General features: G+C 34.1%; 1 protein-coding gene across 3 annotated transcripts in view; it reads right to left on the reverse strand.

Moving 5' to 3' along the window:
- Positions 1-23777, reverse strand: part of KIF6 (kinesin family member 6) — a 412344-nt gene that overhangs the window by 300550 nt on the left and 88017 nt on the right. For all 3 annotated transcript variants that reach the window (XM_023527554.1, XM_011354825.2, XM_023527557.1), the window contains one exon: positions 16972-17101. In XM_023527554.1, the coding sequence (XP_023383322.1) occupies positions 16972-17101 (130 nt within the window). The remainder of the gene's footprint in view (positions 1-16971; positions 17102-23777) is intronic.

Consider the following 23777-nt stretch of genomic DNA (forward strand, 5'->3'; position numbering starts at 1 on the left):
AAAGTGTCATTATATACAGAAAACATGGTGGTCTACATAGAAAATGCAAGAGCATCTATAAAATGTTAAGAACTAAAAAGTTTAGCAGGGTTGCTAGATGCAAGATCAACATGAGAAATCAATGAAGTTCTAATAATCCAGCAATAATTAATCAGGAAATGTTATTCATAATGGCAACAAAGACGATGAGATAATACGGGATTAATCTTAAAAAATATGTGTAATTTGTAGAGAAAATGACAAAATTATATTAAAGAATAAAGAAAATCTGAATAAATGATGTACTAGATATTAAAATACCATTTCATGGATGAGAAAACTCAAAATTAATCTATATGTTAATTTCTCTATATTAAACTATTTAATGTAGTTGAAATAAAAATGCTACAGGTTTTGTATGTGGAGCAAAACAAACACATTGATTCTAAATATCAGATAGAAGAGCAAATATTGAAAAATAACAAAAAATAATAATGTGAAAGAAGAACAAGGAAGGGGGATATGTCCTGCTATTTATCAAGGTATATCATAATGCCACAGTAGTTAAAACAGTGTGGTGCTGGTGTAGGAACAGATAACTAGATCAGTGAAACATTTTGTGCTCATTTAGTAACTCTATAGGATAGAGGTGATATCACATCACAGTGGAGAAAGGATGGACTAATCAATAAATGGTACTGGAATAACTAGCTATCTATCTTGAAAAATACAAATTTAGATTGCTTTCTCACACGAATATACACACAAATTTCAGAATGTATTAGAGTTCTGCATAAAATAACACAACTTTAACATTAATATAAGGAAATTATATTGTAATCAACCCAAGGCAGTAATGGCTATTTTAAGATAAGAAATAAAAAATAAATAAATAAATTGATTTAAAATATTTGACCAAATAATCCAAAATTAAAAAACTTCCATGTGTTAAAATGTACCACAAAGGTAAAAGACTGGGAGAGATGTTTGCAATACATATGGCTAACAAAAGATTAATATTTGAAATAAAGAACACTCACAATCAATAAGAAAAAGACAAACAACTAAAAGACAAACAATCTAAAAAATGAACAAAGGATATGAACAGGCAACCGATATATAGGAAGAAAAAAATGAACAAAGGATATGAACAGGCAACCGATATATAGGAAGCCTAAAAATGGTCAATAAGTATTAGGAAAAAAATATTCAAAAATCACAAATAATCAGGCCATAGCAATGGACTATTTCATTCATATCTATCAGACTGGCAAAAATTTTAAAAATAAAATTCAACGAAAGTATTTGTAAGAATATAAGGAAATGGGAACCTTTACATACTGCTGGTATGAATACGAATTAAGAACTGTTTTTGAGAGCAATTTGACAATATGTGGTGAAATTGCAAATGCCTATAACCCACAACCTAGCAATAAACTACAAGATAAATTTCCTAGAGAGAAATCTAGGACAGGTACAGCGGTGTGGGGAGAGAGACGGGGAGAGGTGTGGGGAAGGGAGGGGAGGAGAAAGGAGGAGAGATGGACATAGACATGGAGAGAGAGATGGAGATGGACATTCACTGAAAAACTGTTTGAGATAACAAGAAATTGATGTACAACCTAAATAGGCATCACTGGTGGAAAAGATAAATAAACTGTGATATTTCAAACTGTAAAAAAGTTAAAAGGAAGCTACTTTTGGATAGATTGACATAGAAAATAGAAAGCTGAGGAAAACTAGCAAGTTAAAGAATTATATAAACACTATGATAGAACTTATATAATTAAAAAAGTAATATATGATCTAACAATATTTTTTCATGATGCTATAACTTAGGTCACTAAAAGAATAAAAATATGGACTAGAAGGATATAACAAGTTAATGACAGAGGTTGCCTTTGTGAAGAATGGAAGTGAAAAGTCAACAAGGGGACTTCAACTTTACCTGTACCATCCCATTTCTTTTATTTAAAAACTATCAGAAGTCAATCCTGATATCCAAAACTTCTAAAAATAAAAATTATCTAAAAATATTCCAAATGAATGTTCATGTGAGTAAATGTGTTCCGATCTACACTTTTGTAAAGTGGGATTTAACCAAAGACTCTCCATATGGATGCACATGTATGCAGATAGGGTAACATGCTTGGAAACTATTTCTACCAGAAATTCTGTCTGTAAATATAAATTCTTGATACACATCATCGTTGATTTACGCCAACTAGCAACGTACACAGATGTTAAAGTACTGGCACAGGTTTGGTGATGATGATGATGTAGCTAGTGAGTTAAACAGGCTGAAAATTTGACCCATTACTTGTTGCCACAATAACTATACCCACCCAGCCAGTGTGTGATTTTGCATGCTAAAGTGGATCAGCAAATAACTGTGCATGTAAAACCGCAAACTCAAATTTAGAACCTAGTTGAGGTGTTTTGGAAGTGACTGTAAGTTATTTGCAGAACTTAAACATGGGTTTCATTTCACTGTTACATTCACACAACAATAAATCCTACAGTGCTATAATGAAAGTCAAATTGACAATCGATATAAACAAAAAACATGGAGACTGTCCCCAACAGCTGTCTTCGGCTTCTAAATTGATATACTGAAATCACAGTAAAATGTGGGCAATTAGTGAATATTGGAAGAGTGTACCCATTTCAAAGGAATGTGAGATTTACATAAAATAAAATTGTACTTCTGGAGTCTGTAATTAAAATGCCGTAATATACTGTAGGAGTCCATGCCTACAATTTTGTAACTTCTCATAAATATTTTCTGCATGAAGTAGTAGTTGGTGTCCTCTTAGCTAAAATTTTCTTAAACCTCAAAAAACATTCTTTATGTGTATCTGTGTAAGTGTGATTGAATGTGCGGGTGTCTGTTCTGTGTTTATTTTAGGACATCTTTATGTCTCATAGGCATGCCCCTACGTTTGTCCTTTTAAAGGTAAAATTGTATTAAAACATTTCTGAAACTGCCTAAGAACAGATGGCACCATTTAGGCAGATTCATTCAAATTTAAGCGCACATTTTAAACAAATGTGCTCTTGGCACTAGAGACTGTGCCTTTGGAAAAATTCTAGTGATGATTAATCATCCCCACGCAGATAGCTTTCACATTTCATATCATTCTATGTATACAGCTCTGTGTTAGGCAGTACAGAGACTAGAAGGAAAATAAGACATGGACCTTGCCTTCAAGGAATTTATAATCTAGTTCAGGAGCTAAAAACAAAATGTATGAAATGAGAATAAATAATGAGAAAAAGGCAGATGTGCAGTAAAATTGATCTGTTCTCAGCACTGCACATCCTGATCCTCCTGGCAACACCTAAGAATGCTGGCCATTCTCTTATTTTAGAAGCTCCCTGGTTTCTAGAGTCAAACACTCTCCTGTTACTTTCATCCCAACTATTGTGTCCTTTTCCTTTATAGGTCCCTTTTCTCTCCAAATAGACACATCCCAAGCTATGGTCACTATACTTCTTCTCCTTGGAGAACTCTTCTTCCATAGCTCTGATTCTTATTGGATAGGCATTGTAGTGTAGTCAAAAATCACACACCAAAATTCTTAGAATTTGCAATGAGCATGGGGTGCATATATCTTTTTGAAATAGTGTTTTCATTTTCTTTAGATAAATACCCAGAAGTGTAATTGCTAGGTCATAAAGTAGTTCTATTTTTAGTTTTTTTGAGGAATCTCCATACTGTTTTCCAAAGTGGCTGTACCAATTTACAATTCCATCAACAATGCACAAGAGTTCCCTTTTCTTCACATCCTTACCATCACTCCTTCTTTGTTGTACTGTTGTAAATAGACATTCCAACAAGTGTGAGGTGATATCTCATTGTGGTTTTGATTTGATTGTTTACAACAGGCAAAATATGGAAGTAACCTAAGTGTCTATCAATATACAATTGGATAAAAAAGATATGGTACATATGAACAATGGAAACGAATGAAATTTTGCTATTTGTAGCAACATGGATGGACCTAGAGAGTATTATGCTAACTGAAATAAATCGGGGAAAGACAAATACTGTGTGATTTCACTTGTATGTGGAATCTAAAAAGCAAAACAAATGAACAAATGAAATGGAAACAAACTCATAAATACAGGGAACAAACTGATGATTGCCAGAGGGGAGCGGGGGAAACAAAAGGGGAAGGGGATTAAGAAGTACAAACTTTCAGTTATAAAATAAGTCACAGGGATGCAATACAGCCTAGGGAATATAGTCAATAATATAATAACTCTGCACAGTGACAGATGGTTACTAGACTTATTGTAGTGATCACTTTGTAAGGTACATAAATGTTAAATTGCTATGTCGTATACCTGAAACTAATATAATATTGTATGTCAACTATAATTAAAAATTTTTTTAAGAAAAAAAAAAAATCTTAGAATTTGGTACCAGATTACTTGGTTTCAAGTCTGTTTCCATCAGTGTTGAAATTTTAAGCAAATTTACATAAAGTAATTTTGGTTTTCATAACTTCAAAATGCTATAAGAAAACTTGTTTGCTGCAAAGAGTTATAGTAAATACCAATTGAGTTACTGAGTTTTGAAGTGGTCCGTGAATGGTAAAAGGTCATGTAAATGTCCTTCACTCTTGATATTGACTCTATTCAGATGCCTCACATACTCTCGTTTACAACTATAATTTCTCTGTACACCAAATTAGAATGTCCAGGATCTTGACTGATAATTGTTACTAAAACATCTTGAACCTAATACTCCTCCAAAGCAACCTCATTACGTGCCCTCAATCTGTGTCCCATGGATGGATATCCAATCTGTCCTATTACTGTTAAATTTACCTCTACTTCTATCTCTAAATATCCTTTACTTCTTACCTGGGTTATTACATTCTCTTCTTACTAGCCTCCCCATGCTTACTCTTGTCTCTTCTAATTGTTCTCCACCTTGCAGATAGAGTACTACCTTTAAAAGACATATTTAATTATGTTAATCCTACCTATATCCCTGAAGTAAACTGCCATGCTCCCTAAGACTAATTATCTCTAGTTTCTTCAACTGTGTCTTATTCAACTGTTTATCAAACTATGTTTTTAAACATGGCATTCTCATATTCTGAATTGAATATATATTTTCTAAAGTAGCCTAACCACAGCAGAGAACACTAGAATCTAGGCAATCTAAATCTAATGTTGCCAGGAAATAGCATATAAAGTATTATACCATATTTTCCCTAGCCTTTTACCCATACTATGAAATTGCTATGGGACACACACACACACACACACACACACACACACACACACACACACTTATTTGATGACTAAATTTGATTAGTTTTATCTCAACATTATAATCTGTTGAGATAATTCTGGATTTTGATTTTTTTAAAATTTTGTGCTATCTACAAATGAAAATATCTTGTATATCCTCATTGATACAATGTGTAGGACTTTGAGTAGTGCATAATAACAACATTCCATGAAGACACCACTACTTTCTATTCTGTTAGGTAACAGTTATGGGTATTTTCCAATTGGCTTCAGTCCAAGTACTTTCATATGCCTTCAATTCCTCTTTATATCCACAGGATATTTCGAGATACTTTATTAAATAAATTGAATTCGCCTGACCCATGAATTTTTCTTACCTTATTAGAAAAGTGAATGAAATTAGTTTAAGGTGAATCAGTGCTATTTCCTAATTGCTTATTGACCATTATTAATAACCCTTTTTCAGATCCTTTTTTAGGGCTTGATATCAAAACTATTTACTTGTCTTTTTCCAAATATATTTTCTTTTTTAGAAAGTTGAGAATACATGACTTTCATCTGTGGAGTAAAAGTCTAAAAACCTAGGCTCACTGGGTCCCTTGCAGATTCATCCTATCTGTAGTCTGTGGTCAATGAAAGTTTTCCTCTTTCTCTTCTCCAACATAATAAAATCTTACTTCTCATTGAAGGTCCATCTGAAGGTTACCTCCTCTACAAAGGCTCTCCACTTCCTTCCTCCTCCCATCTAGACGTTGAACTCCTTGAGGGCAATACCTGTGTCCTACTCATCATTGTAACCCTAGCATGACATAACATAATAGTATTCAACAATATTTGTCAAATGGAACTCTTGCTTATCTTTAGTTTTCTAGAATCTCTATGGAATGCTTCATAATTTCTAAAAACCTCCAGATAATTCAGAGGCTAGATCTGCAAACTCTTTAAGTACCTGAAATATAATTTGAGTCTGAAAATTAAAATTATTTGAAACAGCTAGATTGACTCAAATTTCTCTATCTATTTTGGTCTTCAATTATTCTTTGTGCCTGATTCCAGGGCTCTTAAACACTACCCTCTATATCTTCAGCTGCCTTTTCTCTTGCCTAGAATGTCCTCTTTCTAGTCAAATAATGCCTAGTATTTCTTACTGGAAAAGTATGCCCTTTCTCTCCTCCCAAAATAAGCCTACTCAAAATTTATTTATCTTTACAAATTCCCCTGGACTATTCCCAACTGATGTTAGACATTGTGTTCAGAAAGGCCATTTAACACATATGCACATAGTAGATCATTAATATCCAAACTTTGGAAAAATCCACAAAACAGATTGTTCCAAATGGATTTTTAAATGTCCATCATTTTAAAAATTATGACACTTAATAGACAATTTGTTACAATTGGTAGTGAGGTGCGATGGTGTGATCCATTGGACAAAAATGAGTGGTGTAATGTAAAGTGTGGTGCAGATTATAAAAGGTGACCCAACAATGACCCTCTCAGACACTTGTAGCCTCAAACTTTCTATATAGAAGGGGCTTGGAGCAGCAATGTGGTTGTGGAGTGGTACTTAAAGCTGCTTTCACAGAGCATTTCACATAATATTGCATTAAATTGAGGAAACACCACATATCTCTATTGAAGAAAATCTCCCACAGTCCTTCAAGCCATTTACTGGCACTGGCTGAGCTCTCACTCTTAGAAACAATTTCATGTGGCAAAAAAGATATCAAATTTCATTGCACAAAAATAATTTTCTGCAGATCACGAAATATTCCTAGGCTGAAACAGGAATTTGAAAAGAAACATTATAACAAGAAAAATCAGGTAAGACTGATAAACATTTCCTAAAGGCTATTTATTCATCTTTCCTTTTGTGTTTTATAACCAATGTACAACAAGCAATCTGATGCTCTATAATTTTGTTGCGCATACTCTTATCATCAGATCAACAACGATTCCCTGTAAAATAAAATTTTCACTTTTCAAAATTACTTCATTATGCTCTGTGTTTGTGTATGTGTGTGTGTCCATTTTCAAGACTGAAAATTTTAGGGGCAAGAACTGATAAGTGAAATATGGTTTTTGTGTTTACATATGTTTTTTGTAACTTTTCTACTTTTAATCTCACATGTTTTCCATCACTTTAGAAATGATGATAGCCAATACAGCCTTCAATGATTCAAATAATCACTTTATATCACATATAAAGTTTTCTAGGTTCCTTTGAATACTTGTTTATTTCTTGTCATATCTTTAACTTACATTCCATTCTTATGTACCAAAATCTTTTTTTTATTACTCTGCTATTTTGAAATGAAATATCTCAACATGAATTTCTTTTAATCTAGAATAGGTTAGGTGAAGAAAATCTCCTTTAGACTAAACAGGAGTATATAATGTATACACTTGAGACTCTTTAAAAGAAACTAGCTAAGACCAACCACAGCAGCCAGAAAATCCAGAATGCAGCTTTCCACTGCCATTCTTATTTGATTCTACTCTCTAACCTAGATTTAATAACACTCTCTAACCAAGATATCCTAACTGATCTCTTCCTCTATTTGAATCAAAGACTGAAAATATTAACCTCCATGTGGTTTCTAGGCTGATATCCTAGCGTTTCACGTTAAAACTTACCCTAATTAAGGATTACCTAACCCCTCCATCTTGATTAGATAAATAATTCCTAATGTAGTTTTTACCATAGTAAATGAGTTGGATTAGGAGGCCTACCATGCTCTTAATATACTTTAACTCAGCCTGGAAAAGTGAGGCCTGACCAAACCTAGTGGTTTAGCACGTGACTCTGTAAACACCTGCCTTGATTTTTTTTTGAGGTTGTTTCAGAACATACTGCCTAGCAGGCAAAATATCCCCAATTAGATAAACCTCTATTGAAATGAATGATCTTAAACTGCTCATTTTCCTTTGTGATTTTTCTCTTTATAAGATATCTGGCATTTAGAAAATTAATCAAAATCATTTTCCCTACTTGCAGGATTTCTAGGTTCAGCGTATTGTCAGAGTAGTTTTGTAAAAGAGAAAAATAGACTAGGCACACCAATTTTGTTTAAAATTTAAAAGCAAGCTTTGGAATAATCTGGAACGTGTAATGAGAATGTTCTAGCAATTATGATTCACCTTTCTGATAAGAATAATCTACTATATTTTATTATATATCCCTCCTAACAAGGCTGGAATCAATTTGATAGTTTTTAAAATTTTCATGTCCTCAAAGATTTATTAGCTGACAATAAATTTAGAAAACCTGAATGTCAGAATTAGTGATGGCACTTCTGTTGATGTCAGAATTCAGAAGATTGCTTCCCTATGGGTCATTTCTCCAGGATTTAGCAAATCAAAATCAAACACAATTATATAAAAATCTAAGTATGCTAAAATCAGCACAGCAGATTGAGGAGGAATTTTACCTCTATCTTTAATCAGAGCTATGTTCAATTATCATTTATCATTCTTGGACTGGATATCATCATATCATCAGAGTATAGATTTTCTCTCTGAACAATGAAAACTACATGATCCAAAAAGTTCTCTTGCCTTTTTTTAAAAACATTTTTTAGCTATGCAAGAACAAGCATAGCTAAATTTAGTTCTCAATGGCAATAAATAACTCATCCCTATTATCTAGCACATATTTTTCCTCTTTTCAGTTGAGTTTAATCTTTTTTTTCTATTCCTTTTAAAATTTAGTTTAGCTTACCAATTTTCAATTTTGACCATACACATAACTGGAACAATAATATTACGGGGCTAAAAAGTCTAATGATCTTCTCAAGAATTTATAGAAGTTCATTTGTAAACTATCCTTATGGTAAACCTTTTTTATACATACTAATTACCTTGAGATTATAGGTAAGCTGAAAATACCCTTTACTATTCTATATACAGACAACTAGAAACAAGTAGTGATACTACATCAAGTAGAACTCAGATATATATATTTTTTAAAACTTTTATTCTTATGAAAGAAGTTTATCCTGTCAAATTGATTGTGATAGCTCTCAACAAAATCTTTGGGTTTGGACATCAATGTCACTCACAGTAGAGATGCTGAAGGAAGAACTCTAGAAGCACAGATGTCTAGTATTAGGTATATTATTTCACTCTATTTTATAGTCCAATAATATTTTCTCCACATTTCAAAGATTCCACAGTTTTCTCTATGGTCACAAAGATCTCTTGATGTTAGAACTGGCAAGACTCCGAATGGCATGCCCAAAGCATGATCAAATTACATGTTGAAGGGTTTGGTGGCTGAGAAGACCCCTGTCTCTTCTCTCCTAGCTTGAAACCAAGACAAGGAATAGATACAAAAGTCAGCCTGCCAAAAAATGAAAATATCTATCAGCAAGAAATGCTAGAAGAATAGCTTCTATGCTTAAAACTATGGCCAAAATTGGTTTCCTGCCAGTTTCCCCCATATGTATTCCAGATTTGTAAAATGACCCAAAAACAATTGATCTGAGTTATCAGTTTTTTACAGAGATGGTTTTACTCAGGGGCTAATCTTAGGCCTCTTTGCCCTGTGATCCATTCCTTCCCTTTTCTCTGCTTTCTTCAGAGATGCTGAGAGTCCTAAAGGCAGCATTTCCCCCAACACTCTGTTTAGCTGGCATCCAGTTGGGAAAATAGGAAAGGGGAGAAAAACTCTGGCTTTTCCCTTCCTCACATCCTCCAATCTCCTGCCAGTACCTCCTACCAGCTGAGACCTGTATACATTGTAATGGCTTCTTCTTGTTTGTTGCTGGTAACTTCTTAGCTGCTTCATTGTCTGGTTTGGCTTCTCAGACTCTTCCAACACCTATGAATCAAAACTATCTGCACTGATTTTCTTGTTTTAAATACAGAGTGGTTTTGTTTTCTTGACTGGATCCTGACTGACGTACTCAATTAAATATACTACACTTACTGTACTGCTCTCAGATATTATACAAGACTAATAGAAGCAAAAAGTTTTTATATTTCTTTCACAGTTACAGGCAAGACACTACACATTTTGTCACACAAGATTCTTTAAACAAGTATACATGTATTTTACCTAAAATTCAATACCTGTAAGCTTGCTCTGAACAATGTAGCTCAAAATGCCTAAACATTTCTCATTTTTTCTTGTCTGCTTGAAGAATCATAACTAAATTTTGTCCTTAATGGCAATAATTAACTCATTCCAGTTGTCTATCTTATCTGTCTTCTTTTAAATCAAATGCTACTGTGGAAAAGTCTGAGAACAGTCTCTCTTATTTTCACTTATTGTTGGCTTGCATTTTCTGAATGAATGTCCATAAGGCTCTTTCTTTAGTTTTGGAATTTAGTACCTTAAATAGATTTTATCTTGGATTTGAGCTTTCATTTTTTCCCTTAGACACGGGGTGTCCTTTTCATCTGCAGATTTAAATTCAGGAAACTTTCTCTTTCTCTCTATGCTTTTTCTGTTGTCTTTTTTCTTTTCTCTTCTTCACCATTTCTAATTATGTATAATTTGGTACTCCTTTGCCTGAGTATCACTTTCATTACTTTTTATATTTTTATTTTTCAAACACATTTCTTCCTCTTTTTTCCTCTCCTTCCTTTCTTCATCTCCTTTTCCTTTTTTGCTTTTAATGGCATCTTCATCTCTATAATGGCTTTCTTTTTCTTTTTCATTTCTTTTATAAGCTCCTCAAGTTTGGCTTTCATCTTCTTGTCTTATCTTGTAATCTTTTTTTGAACCCTTCTATATTTTAAGCTATTTTTAAAAACAAAGAATGCATTTAGGTAACATATTTAAGATTATGAACAACACATCCTCTGCTCCCTGATATTATCGGCCTTCAAATATATGTTTCCTAGCATTCTTCTGCTCCCCATTCCCCCCATACTCCATATATACGGATAGGTCTTTGGCTGTTTTCTTTCTGTCACTTATGTCCATCTATTTCCTGAAGAGTAGTCTGGGGGACGGAGGATGGAATATTCAAATTAAGTTTGTGTCCAGAATACTTTTACTCTATATCTGTTATGTTCTTAGTCTTAAAAGCATACACTTTCCTCAAACTTTTGCATTAAGAAAAATGCAAAATGGGATGGTAAAACTTTTTAAGTTACAAACTCACTGAACCTACTCCCCAAAGGCCATCTTTCTTGGCAATGAGCCTAGACCACTGACCACAAAAAAGCACTGTCTTTAAGGTTTCTTTTTTGAGTCCACATTTTATTGCGTAGAATAAATATCTGTACAATACCACTCCCCCTATACTTGCCTATGTTCACAGATCTCGTCACTCTAACCAAAAGATCATTGGATTTGTGTTTGAGAATTGTGACCCTTTCTTAAAGGGGAAACTGTATCCTGCCTGAGGTTGGAGGATATATGTGTTGGCTCTCAGCACCCTCTCTCACCATAATTCAAATTTCATAGTATTTGGCAGGTTTTTCCCATGGTTTGAGGTTATGGTTATTTCCTTGTTTTGCTAAAGATGGCTTTTTTCCTCCACTATTTTTCATATTTTTTTTGCTGTTGTTGGTGAATTTCAATAACAGGGAGTAGAATAAAAATTACTTTCTTCTGCTATATTTAATCAGAAATTGGAATTTTAAAGATCAGAAGACACTCTACAGTTAAATTTTACAGCCCCCCAAATTATGTTTCTCTAATCATGTATATGGGGTACGCACCTTTTAACATTCTAATAATTACTGTACCATATCACTTCACTTACTTTAATAAATACTTTAGATCTCAAAATGCATGGTTCATGCAATACCACTAATCAGGTTAGATGAGAACAGAATGCAAACAATGTTATAACACAGAATCACTATTTAAAAAACATTATTTCTCATATACCTCATATATAAGATATAAGAAAGAGAGAGAAATATCCAGCATACAATAAGTGCTCAAAATTTAAGTTTCTTTACTTCTACTAAGGATACACAGTAGATGAGAGGAGAGATTATAATTGTCAACACATCTTTTGCTAAGGCTCCTAGTTGCCTATTGGGACCTAATAATAGATGCTATTTATATTATAATAAGGGCAGAGCCAAAAGCATTTTGCCTGCTGCATATTTTACTCTTCCCAAGCTCACAAATCTTGGAATAAACTTTTTAATTATATAACTAATGTATCTTTCAAACAAAAATCTTCAAGTATGCTTTAGTCAATGTCCCTCTAATGGTCTGGTGGAATATGATTCTGGAACACTAATTACAACCTAAATCTTCTTGTTTCCCACACACACCACACAACACCACACAAGGAGATTGAGGCTTAGTGTTATTAACAAACACAATCTAATAGTAAAGCTACTCTTTCCTTTCTGTGCTATCCTCATATTATTAGACGACATGTCCAATGACGGCTGTTCCTATAACCAGCATAAACCTACTTTCTCCATTCACACTCAGTCTCCCAAATGTTTTTGCATATCCACAAGATCATGCAGCTCACTCTAAAAGTTTGTTAATATGCAAAGTCTGAAAGCTTACACAGCATATCAGCACAACTCAGAAAAATCTAGTATGTTTATTATTTTAAGCAAAAAATTAGGTAGAAAGACCTCAAATAGATGCTGGAAAAATAATTTATAAACCCCCAAAACACTATTGGTAGTTCGATTATTTGGAAAGTAAACTCTTCCAAAAGGTCTAGAGTCTCACAATTTTTTTTTTAAGTCAAAGTCATCTATAATGTGCTCTGTACTCACCAACATGCACAGTGTATCAAAAATATCACCTTCAGTTCAACAAAACAGTTAATTAATGACGGACCACCTTTATGCCAGGTACTGATAGCATAGAGATGAACAAGTCAACAGGCTTGTCTTTAAATAGTTGCTAGCTGAGAACTGTAAGGTTTTTCCAAATGTCACTTAATTTAATTCTTGCTATCAGCCTAGAATGTAGGTATTATTATGTCAATTTTAGAGGTTAAAAAGTGCGGTTTAGACTCGTTAAGCAGCATGCCCAAGGACATACACCTGGGAAGGGGTGGAGCCAGAGTGGAACAGAAAGTCTTCTCCAAAGCTCGTATTCTTCACCACTGCCTGGCAGGGATGTGTAGTGATGGTGAAGAAGCCACAGACTGGACATCAACACTAACTGGAAGAACTCACTTCTGAGCATGATAGCCGAAGCAGAAACCAAAAAATAAAAATACTGTTTGACTATATTAAAAAAAAGAAAACTAAAAGAAAATTTATGGAATGGGGAAAATATTTGCTAAATATTTGACAAAGACAAAAATTTATTACCTTTAATGTTCATTCATTCAATAATTATTTACTGAGCACCTACTATGTATCAGGCTCTGTTTCTAGGAGTGGCAGTTATAGGGTGAACAAGACCAAATCCCAGTCTTCATAGAGTCAACAAATCAACCAGGCCTACCCTAATACTACACAAGAAAAACAACTGAAAAACATAAACAAAAACAGAAATACAAATGGTAAATGTAGATATAAAAGAATTTGGTAATCAAAAATAAAAATTAAAACAAGATTTTTTTTTTGCCTACCTAATTGGCAGAATTTTCAAATTTAGTAGTGTTGCCAAGGATGCAAAATATGAAACTGCACACATACTTCTCTGGGAATGGGTTTCAACCAACTTCTTAATAGTAAAACCCAAACTCCCCCAACTTTAGCCTGTGTACATTTAAATGCTAAAATGTGCATTCCTGGGTTCCACTGAAGAGATTCTGAAGCCATAGGTCAGAAATAGAATCCAAGAAACTGTATCTTTCAACTATGACAGGGTATTTTATTGCAAGTTATCTTCCAGCCATACTTGGGGACAGAGTGCTGTGGACTATCGCAGGATTGAATAAATGTCCCAGCTATGGGACTATGTAGGGCCAGACAATCAAATGAAGAATGTCTTGCTCAGTTAGACTTGATTAATTGATAGGAACATTTAACTATAAGACAAAAGACTGTCAAGTCACACTTGCTACTGGGCTTTGACACTGGGTCATACACAGTTCAGCATCTATGATATTTATTCTCTTTGGCTCAGCAATTCAACTTTTTAAAAAATTTACCCTAAGGATATAATAAAATCTTATTCAAAACATTGGTAGGATTACAGAAATTATTTAAGAGTTCTAAATAAATAAGAAGAGGATGAAGCTAATCTTGATAACTTTTCCTTAAAATGCTGGCTTTGGGAGAGAACATGAAAGGAAAGAGCATTCCATTTTATGTCTCACATATTCAGACTTTGTTTTGCAAATGTTTTCTGGTTACCATGGTGACTTCTGGATTTCTCCATGTAAATGGGAATTTGGGAACCTTGTTTTTGAAAAAAAAAAAAAAGAATAGTGTGTTCTTTTTATCCTGGTAAGCTTGTTCTGTGCTGACAAATTACATTCTGACAGCTAGGTCGTAATCTAAAACATGCCTTTTCAGAGACTATGAATAATAAAGTATATCCAGGGATTGACAGTTATTTTTCCTTTATATTTTTATATAATTTCTTTCAATGAATTCAAGAGATAAACTGAAGTGCTAAATACTTGCTATACTTTTTAAATAATTCAGAAATCTATCCTCACATAAAAAAGTTGACATATGTCAATTTGATTCTTGTAATTGTGAAAAATGGCATAAGGAAAGAACATAAGCTTCTGAATCAATCAGACTTGAAGCTGAACCTTGACTCTGTCATGTATCAGTTGTGTGACCTTGGGCAAGTATTCTAATACTTCAAGGCTTAGTTTCCATCTATAAAATAAGAATTGGAAATAATACGTAAATATATAAAGTGTTTACAACAATGTTAAATCTATTGAGCAGGTTCTCAATATAACATGGTAGCTCTTATTACCAAAGAAAAATAAAAGCAAGCACAGAAACACCCCAAACCTATTAAATTTGGTTTACAAGAAATTAGACTTCATACAAGAAAAATGAATAAATTGAATAAATTGAAAAAAATAATGCACACCAGCACTATTCGTATTGGACTTCTTTAGATTTCAGCTTATTAAAGAAAGATGGAGACCCTTGAAACTTTACAAAACAATATCTTGAAAAGATGCAGTTGGCTAAAGTTAACAAACTACATAGCAATGGCCAATGACCATTGGTGAATGGTGAATCAGGGTGAATCAGGGCAAGGAGCCCTCAATAACCCATTCAAGATGAGGGAATGTAATTGTGAAGACAAGGCTTTGACTTCTCTCAGGATGAGTCCTTTCTGGAGAAAGGTTAGCATTGAGGCAGGGACAGGTTTCTCCACTTTGTTTTCCAAAAGCATTTATGGATCTACCTTTTCTCTTTTTTGTATTCCATTGATGGGCAGGAATTCTGTATTCTGTATCTCTTAGTTTGCTATTTTTTAAACTGTGTAAGAAGAAACAGGATTTTAATGGGACATGCTAAATCTTTCATCATTATATTCCTTAATACTTAATCTGCCTTTACTCCTTAATCTTTAATTACTGTGACAAATAAGAGCATCACAAATGACCACCTGGGCAAAACATTAAAGCAAACCACAAATGCAAAACATTGTAAAGTGAAACAAAATATTCTGAAATTAAAAAATATGTGAAACTTTCCTAAAATGAAAATAATAATTTAAGAGTCCTTAAACTCAAATTATATATGGCTCATAAGACAAATTTATATGTTAGTCTATTGAAAAGTATTGAGGCAGAACTGGTAAAGCGCACACACACACACACACACACACACACACACACACACACTACTGCCACCAACAAAACTAAGGGCCCAGCACAAAAACAGATGTCGACACCATATTTTCACTATCTGAATTTGATTTCCATTTATCTGTCTTGTATCTAAGGTGGTGCATTCCAGAGGATAAAAATGGGGCAGGAAAAAGTCAGTTGAAAGAAAGTTTCTCAGACTACTTACCCTCCCAGGTTACTATCCTCACCTACTGTTCCTTATCAGAGACAGAAGAGAACTCGGGGAATATGGTTTAAAAAGGAAACGGCCAGTAGTAATAGGAAGCTGTGCATCTGGGGAACTGTTCCCACACCAACACTACTCCACTCCTTTTACCACAGAGTCACTGGATGAGAGCTTCATGACCTTCCATCTCCAATCAGTACCTGGTTGAGGTTATGGGCTCCTGACCAAGGTAGGTCAATCCCGGCTCCTGCTTAGTGTTCTCAGGTAAAATATATGTGCCCAGTTAGGTCTGAATGTCAGATTAATGACAAATAGTAGAAGCAGGTCCCAAATATTGCGCTGGGACATGGTTATATTACACACCATGGCAGTGTTCCCAGATCGCCAGATCTGCAACAATAGCTATAAATGCATAGAGCACTTCCTGTTTTGTGCATTATTCTAAATGCTTTGTAAATAATAATTCACTAAATACATGGATATATAAACATATGCCAATATATGGATCATCTGAGATTAGGAAAAATGAATTATGTATTTTTATATTACAAAATTTATGCAGAAATTCCTATAATTAAGACATTTAATGAGTCGTCAGTCATTACCCGCAAACCAATTTGTATAAAATTGAGAAATAGAAAAATTAAGAGTCTAGATTTCAGTTCCTGCACATTAACTAGCTGGATGGTATTGAGTAAGTCTTCTCACTTCTCTTGATCTAGGTTTCCTAACCTATAACATGAGATTTAGATGAGATCATTTTTAAGGTTGTTGCTGCCCCTAAAATTCTATTGTATCTTATAATATGGAAAACCAGCTTGCAAAGAAGTTTATTACCTCTGCAATCATTCTGTTGGTGTCTCCTAAGAAAAGCAGATTCAGGGCTTCTTCCTCCGTGGTTGCCTGATGAAGAGACAGGTTTTTCAAATGAATGTTCTGATCAGGGTCCTCCAATATTGTCACTTTCCTAGAAAAAATGAGAAGCAACAAAAACAAGGTACTTTGAGAATGAAAAGGACTCAAAGTCTTTCTTACAAGTTTTAGTTTTGAAAAGCTGTATAGTATGACATCTTGAACTTATAAAATCAAATAATACACAAAACACCAGACTGTACCAGATTAGCATCAAACACTGACGTTACCTCAACAGTACAATAGCTTTGGGGCTGCAAACAGTATTACAAGCTTCTGATTTAAGACCATCTGTCTTTGCAATCATCAGATCACTGAATCATCTTAAAATGCATATTATTACTGAATTAAAAATGCAAATGATAACGTTCCACCTATATGTCAGGAAACATGATCATATTGTCTTTTCTGTGCTATAATTCAGTTTCTCGCATAGGTAATGCACTAATTTTTCTCCTTCTACTTTCTTCCTTTTATTCAATTTCATATCAATTTCAATTTATATGACATTTCAACTTAAACAGAATGAAATCAAGGCATCTATCATCCCTCTAGGAGTTATTCCCTTGTCTAATTTTCTTACTAAGGTGAGTAAAAAAATTTTCAAGAAGTTTTACATGAGTTTTAGTTTGTTATTATTTTTATGTCTATCAGATGTGTTTCTTGACCCTTTTTCTTTTATAACCTACCTTTCCTTCCATTACATCCTTACAGTCAGAGCCTTGGCTCTAGAATTACATTCATCTATTCAACTGCCCTAATGGGCAGCCTAGTTCCAACATCATTTCCTTCACGATGAAGTCTAACCCTGCTTCCGGAGCTGGCTTGTCCATACTCCCCTTATAGTCCTTTTAGCACCTTCTGCAACTGAATACAACCTGGCCAAACTCCTCATACTCTGCTTTGAAGGCTTGCAGATTCAAGCAATAAAGTTACTAGACAAAGTTCCTGTCTGCCTCTTGAGTTTTGCCTTCCTGACTTTAAGAATTGTTAAGGGAAGGGAATCTTATAATTTGCAAGTATTGCCAAAAAGTACCTCCAGGTATCTGTCCTTGCTTAAAACATTTGGAATTGATAATAAGTATCATCTAGCACAACTTCTATTTGAAAAGTATAAATTGCAAATAAACATGTGTCACTTACCTTTTTTATAAAAACACACTAAGAATACTTTAAAAATGAAGATTTTGCAATGCCATAATTGTCATCCTTCCCTTTTGTAAGGAAGTTATCTGAACTTTCATATGTAATTTGTGGGCATTAAAATACTAATCACAGGAAGAAAATGTAGCTCTACCAGTACATCTGTGACCAATATGTCACTAATAATGTATTCCTTTGCCAACTTATGGACTTTGTTTTGTCTCCTTCAACAGTACCAACTAAGATGGAAAAAGATCACTTCTCTTAATGAAAACAAATGTATTTTATTTATTTTTCAACAAGACTCATAAGTGAGCTTATTAAAAATGCTTAAGAGTTCAAAAATACTTGGAAAACATGACAGCATTTTTAACTGAAGTGAATGAATTGTGTTCTATTTTTAGGAACCCCCTCTATTCCTTAAACTTTATTTCTACCCTGATTCTTCTGAAGTGCTAGAGAAGATTTGGCTAAATTCAATCTCTAGGGACATAAAGGTTAGAAATCTTCCTAAATCCACAGGTTTGGGAGTTTAAAGGTTAAAAAAAGTAAGTAATATTGGAAAGAAGATAAAAATTTAAAATAAGTAATGGACAGTACACGAAAAGTGAGAAAAGAAGAGAATTCTGTCTTTTTCAACATGAAGATAAAAAGTATTCTCCAACGCTGAGGCAAAGTCACCTTTGATACATGCTGTGTAAGACCAAGACAGATACAATACTGTTCTCTACAAGTTCCGAAAAGGGAGAGATGGGTAACAGAAAATGATTCAAAGAGCAGGATGCTCACATTCATTGGGCACCAAAAGCATCCCAAGCACCTGCAGTGTTTTATTTAATCCAGTTGTTCTCACCTTGGTTGCACACAGAACAACCTGTGGAACTTATATAAAACAAACAAACACTGGTGCCAGGTCCCATTCTAAAAGATTCTGATTTGATTGTTCTGGTGCTCCAGGTGATTCTAGTGTGCAGCTAAGGTTGAGAGCCACTTGCTTCTTCTCTAATAACTCTACAAGGTAGACATTTGGGATAGTGGAAGGTTTCTGGTTTTTTTTTTATTTGTACTTTCCACCCAGATTCACCCCATGCCCAATGGGTAAAGTTACTCATCTTCTTAGTTGGCACTGAAGTCACTCTGAAGCCATATCTAATAGGCAAGACCAACATGGATTTTAAAAAGCCTGTCTTTTCACTGAAAGTTTCTTTTTTACCTTCCCAATCGTGCAACTGATGGATCAACTAAGCTACCCATTAACCAAAGCAATAACCAAAGCTCAATCAGGGACCCTGGGTCTACCTAGACATCCACAGGATTTATATCATTGCTGAATAAAAAAGTCTAAGTGATAATGGCAGATCATACATATATCTTTCACTATTACTTCACTGAAATAAAAAATGCAGAAAACAAGCAACCATGGAATTCTGAGTGTTCACTTATTAGACAACCTAAATGGATTTCGGATTACATTTACATAGAATAATTAGGAGCATAAGGTAGAAAGTGTTTGTGAAATGTCATCAGTAGCATTTGGCCAAACTACTTTTTTCTTCTAAATCATTCAGAACCTTTGATCTCCAATGTGGCTATGTCAGAACTATTATACTTCTATATTTACTTCCAGGTGCTTGTCCAGCTTTGTCACTTTGATCAAAATACAATTTGCACACACCCCCAGCTTTTCTGAACTTTAAGCTGTCTTTTGTAACCCATCACTATGCATTTCTCTGACTTTTCTGTTATGTTTCCCTCGCTATTTTCTGATTTTTTTTTTGCGCATGGAGGTTTAAAGAAGTAAATTAAAAGGCAAGGTGATGTCCAAATTAGTTCAGCTTCTTTCATGGCTCTCTTCTTGCTTAGGGCTCATCTCTGGGCACGCTATAAAAGGCTCAATCTCTGACATCATTATGGGATCTTCTGTGGTTCAACTTTCCCTTTCAAGGTCTCCCTTGCTAGTTCTCTTCAGATTCTTTCCTAGTTTCTACCCAATAACCTTCAGTATGAGGCTTTGGACTTTCCCTTATTGACCTGCCTGACCTCATTGAAAAATCTCTTTTTCATTAAGCCTTGTTGCCAATGTTTCAGCCTCACCCACTCTCATGCCTTTGCTCAGAGAAGCTCAGCCTGAGTCATGCCCTGGGTACTACCCTTTGCCTAGGTGGGCTAATCTGGAAGTGAGAATGCTTTAAACTCTGCTGCTTGTGGAATGCTTTTTCTAAGTTAGAGGAAATAAGAACCATTAGCAAAAGTTTCTCATCAAGTTGCTTCCTTCCCTGGCCCTTTCTTTCTCTCTCTGTCTCTCTTACAAATCAATAGCTATTTCCTGAATCCTTAGTCTGCCACTTGATTCTGACTATAATTTTCATAGGCTTGAAAGAGGGCTTTATTAGAGTTTCTTAAATAAACATCCTAAATCCAAGATGGAAACCCCCAAACTATTTATTTGATTATTTTTGAAAGGGCCTATGAATCATTTTCCCTATAAAAATGTTTTTAAAATGTTTCGATTTCAAGCAAAAGTCACTGATAGCCTTAACTTGGACACCTAAGTGGAAAAGTTCTGCTAAGTATACTCAGTCTGTTTAATGATGGGGAAGAAGCAAGCTTTGTGTTTTCTCTGTAAACAGAGAATCTTTTCCATTTGGCTAAGTAGTTGGAATTTGCCGGCTCTTTCTAACTGACTGGAAGATATATAAAGAGCAATAGCTTAGCTCTTGTTCTCAATAATGGAAGCCATCAATGAAAGAACCTTCCCCATCCCATGCCCTACCTTCACAACATTCCAACACCATCAATTTGCTGAACAAGAACTTTCCAGGAGTTATTGCAATGCATCTGGTTTCTCATTTTCATGTTATAGACAAATGTTGCCATAGTGATTTCTGTTTTTTTTTTTTCTACTTGCAAATGTCCCATGTGATTGTGCAAGCAATGTACTGTACAATGGCACCACGTCCACAGGGGTACAATTCACATCATGAGTTTGTATATTTATTATTACAAATGTCTGTCAGAGAGCAGAAAAGTGTATTCTAACCAAACTAGAATTTTACAACAATTTTGTAACAAATGACAAGGGTGCCATTTAATAATTCGCATGAAGATGCCACACAGACTAGAGGTAGTCCTGTGTAGTTACCTTGACTTAGAGCAATATCAATAACGGGCAGGCCTCATGAAAATGGGACAGGGACCACCAAGTTCTTCTAAATAACTGGATATGTTTCACATGCCGTAATCATAGTCCCATTATTTATTTCAGCAAAGAGAATATTCGATAGTTTTCAAGCTCCCTGTTTCCACTCCAAAACTCATTCTCAGAATCTCTCTATGATGAAAATTTGGGGAAAAGAGGAGATTTAAATTTTTAGGAGAAATATGTAAGAGAAGCCCTCCTTCTTGCATTTAAACAAATTCAAAGGTAGGTTTTCCTTAGAATGATTAAAAATCTAAAAGATTTCCTTTGCTATGAAATATAAATAGGTATATTCAAGTGATATAGACATATCACTTGAAAAAGTTTTAGGAACCTACATTTTTGTATTAGTTTTAATCTATAAAGAATGGGCTAATAGTAATGGATATTTTTTCTAGTTAATCACTTTTGAGACACTTTGAAAACTCTGTCTAGTATTTTAAAAACTATATTTTTTCTTTCTAGTTTTATCTAACATTATATATTTTTAGCAATAATGAAGAATATAGTCAATTACATGACATTTTAGAAATTGTTATTTAATTTAACATATAAAAACATCAGGTTCTCATGCAAACATAACCATGTAAATCTTCACTTCTTTAAAATTACTTTTTCTCTTCTCTTTCACTTGATTCAAACTGGCCTTGGGCTCACTTGATTCTTTTCTTTCCTTATCCTTCTGCATACTGTACGGTCACTCCCTTAATCATCTGATAAAAGACTGTTATTCAAAATATACAAAGAACTCTTAAAATTCAACAATAAGAAAACAACCCAATTAAGAAATGAGAAAAATATTGGAACAGACACCTCACCAAAAGAGATATACAGATGGCAAATAAGCATGTGAAAAGATGCTCCATATCATATATCATCAGAGAAATACAAATTAAAACAACACTGAGATACCACTACACACCTATTAAAATGGCCAAAATCTGGAACACTTACAACATCAAATGTTGGTGAGTATGTGGAGCAACAGGAATTCTCATTCATCGCTGGTGGGAATACGAAATGGTATAGCCGTTTTGGAAGACAGTTTGGCTATTTCTTACAAAATCAAACATACTCTGATCATATGGTCCAGCAATTGTGCTCCTTGGTATTTATCCAAAAGGGCTGAAATCTATGTTCACACAAAACCTGTACATGAGCGTTTATAGCAGCTTTATTCATAATTGCCAAAACTTGGAAGCAACCAAGATGTCCTTCAGTAGATGAATGGGTACATAAACTTGGTACAATGGAATGTTACTCAATACTAAAAGAAATGAGCTATTAAACCATGACAAACATGGAGGAAACTTAATGCTTATTACTAAGTGAAAGAAGCCAGACTGAAAAGGCTACATACTGTATGATCCTAACTATTTGACATTTTGAAAAAGGCAAAACTATTGAGGCAGTAAAAAGGTCAGCAGTTGCCAAGAGTAGAGATAAGGGGGTAGGGATAACTAGGCAGAGCACAGAGGATTTTTAGGGCAGTAAAAATACTCTGTATGATATTATCATGATGGATATACTTCATTATACATTTGTCCAAACCCATAGAATGTATAATACCAAGAGTGAAACTTAAGGTGAGAATTATGGACTTTGGGTGATTTTGATATCTTAATGTAGGTTCATTCTTGGTGAGTGACGTTGATAATGGGGAAGGCTATGCATGTGTGGGGGCAGGAGGTTCTTGGGAAATCTCTGTACCTTCCTATAATTTTGTTATGAACCTAAAACTGCTCTAAAAAATATCTGTATATGATTTATTCCCTGTCTGAAAAGGAGCAACATTGAAATAAGCAAGGAATTAAGTCATTTAATGTAATGTATCCTACAAGACTCAGGGATGCTTGGTGTTGATGTGGAAACATCTTCATACTTTCAAGAAACTTCTGCTTCTAACTGTGTGTATGTTTTCATATGCTATAAAAACAGACATCACCAAAAACACTCAAGACAGTGTACTGGAAGCTGTTGGCCACTGCTATGAAAATGCAAAACCAAAATGAGAATTATCCATGTTAGGTAAAGACAGAACTTTACCAGGTACAGTTAATGTGTAGAAAAACCAACACTTTTCTCACAAATTTGTTTGTTTATTTATTGGTTACTATTGTTTAATTATTTTACTAAGATTTGCACCTATATAAAACATTCTTTCATTTCTATTTTCTTTTTTTCCAAAATTTTATCCAAATATAATGAGTATCCAAATTTTGAATTGCTAGTTACTTGTTAAGATTATCTTCCTGTATTATATTAAACTAACCAAACTTTCCCCATCCCCAAACAATATCACTTTGCAATCATCAACACATAAATGGCTCCTAAATTTAATGTATATAACCATGGCTTATCAGACACTTAACTATTGCCTATACACAAT

This window comes from Pteropus vampyrus, unplaced genomic scaffold, assembly GCF_000151845.1.
Source record: "Pteropus vampyrus isolate Shadow unplaced genomic scaffold, Pvam_2.0 Scaffold18, whole genome shotgun sequence".
Lineage (NCBI taxonomy): Eukaryota > Metazoa > Chordata > Mammalia > Chiroptera > Pteropodidae > Pteropus > Pteropus vampyrus.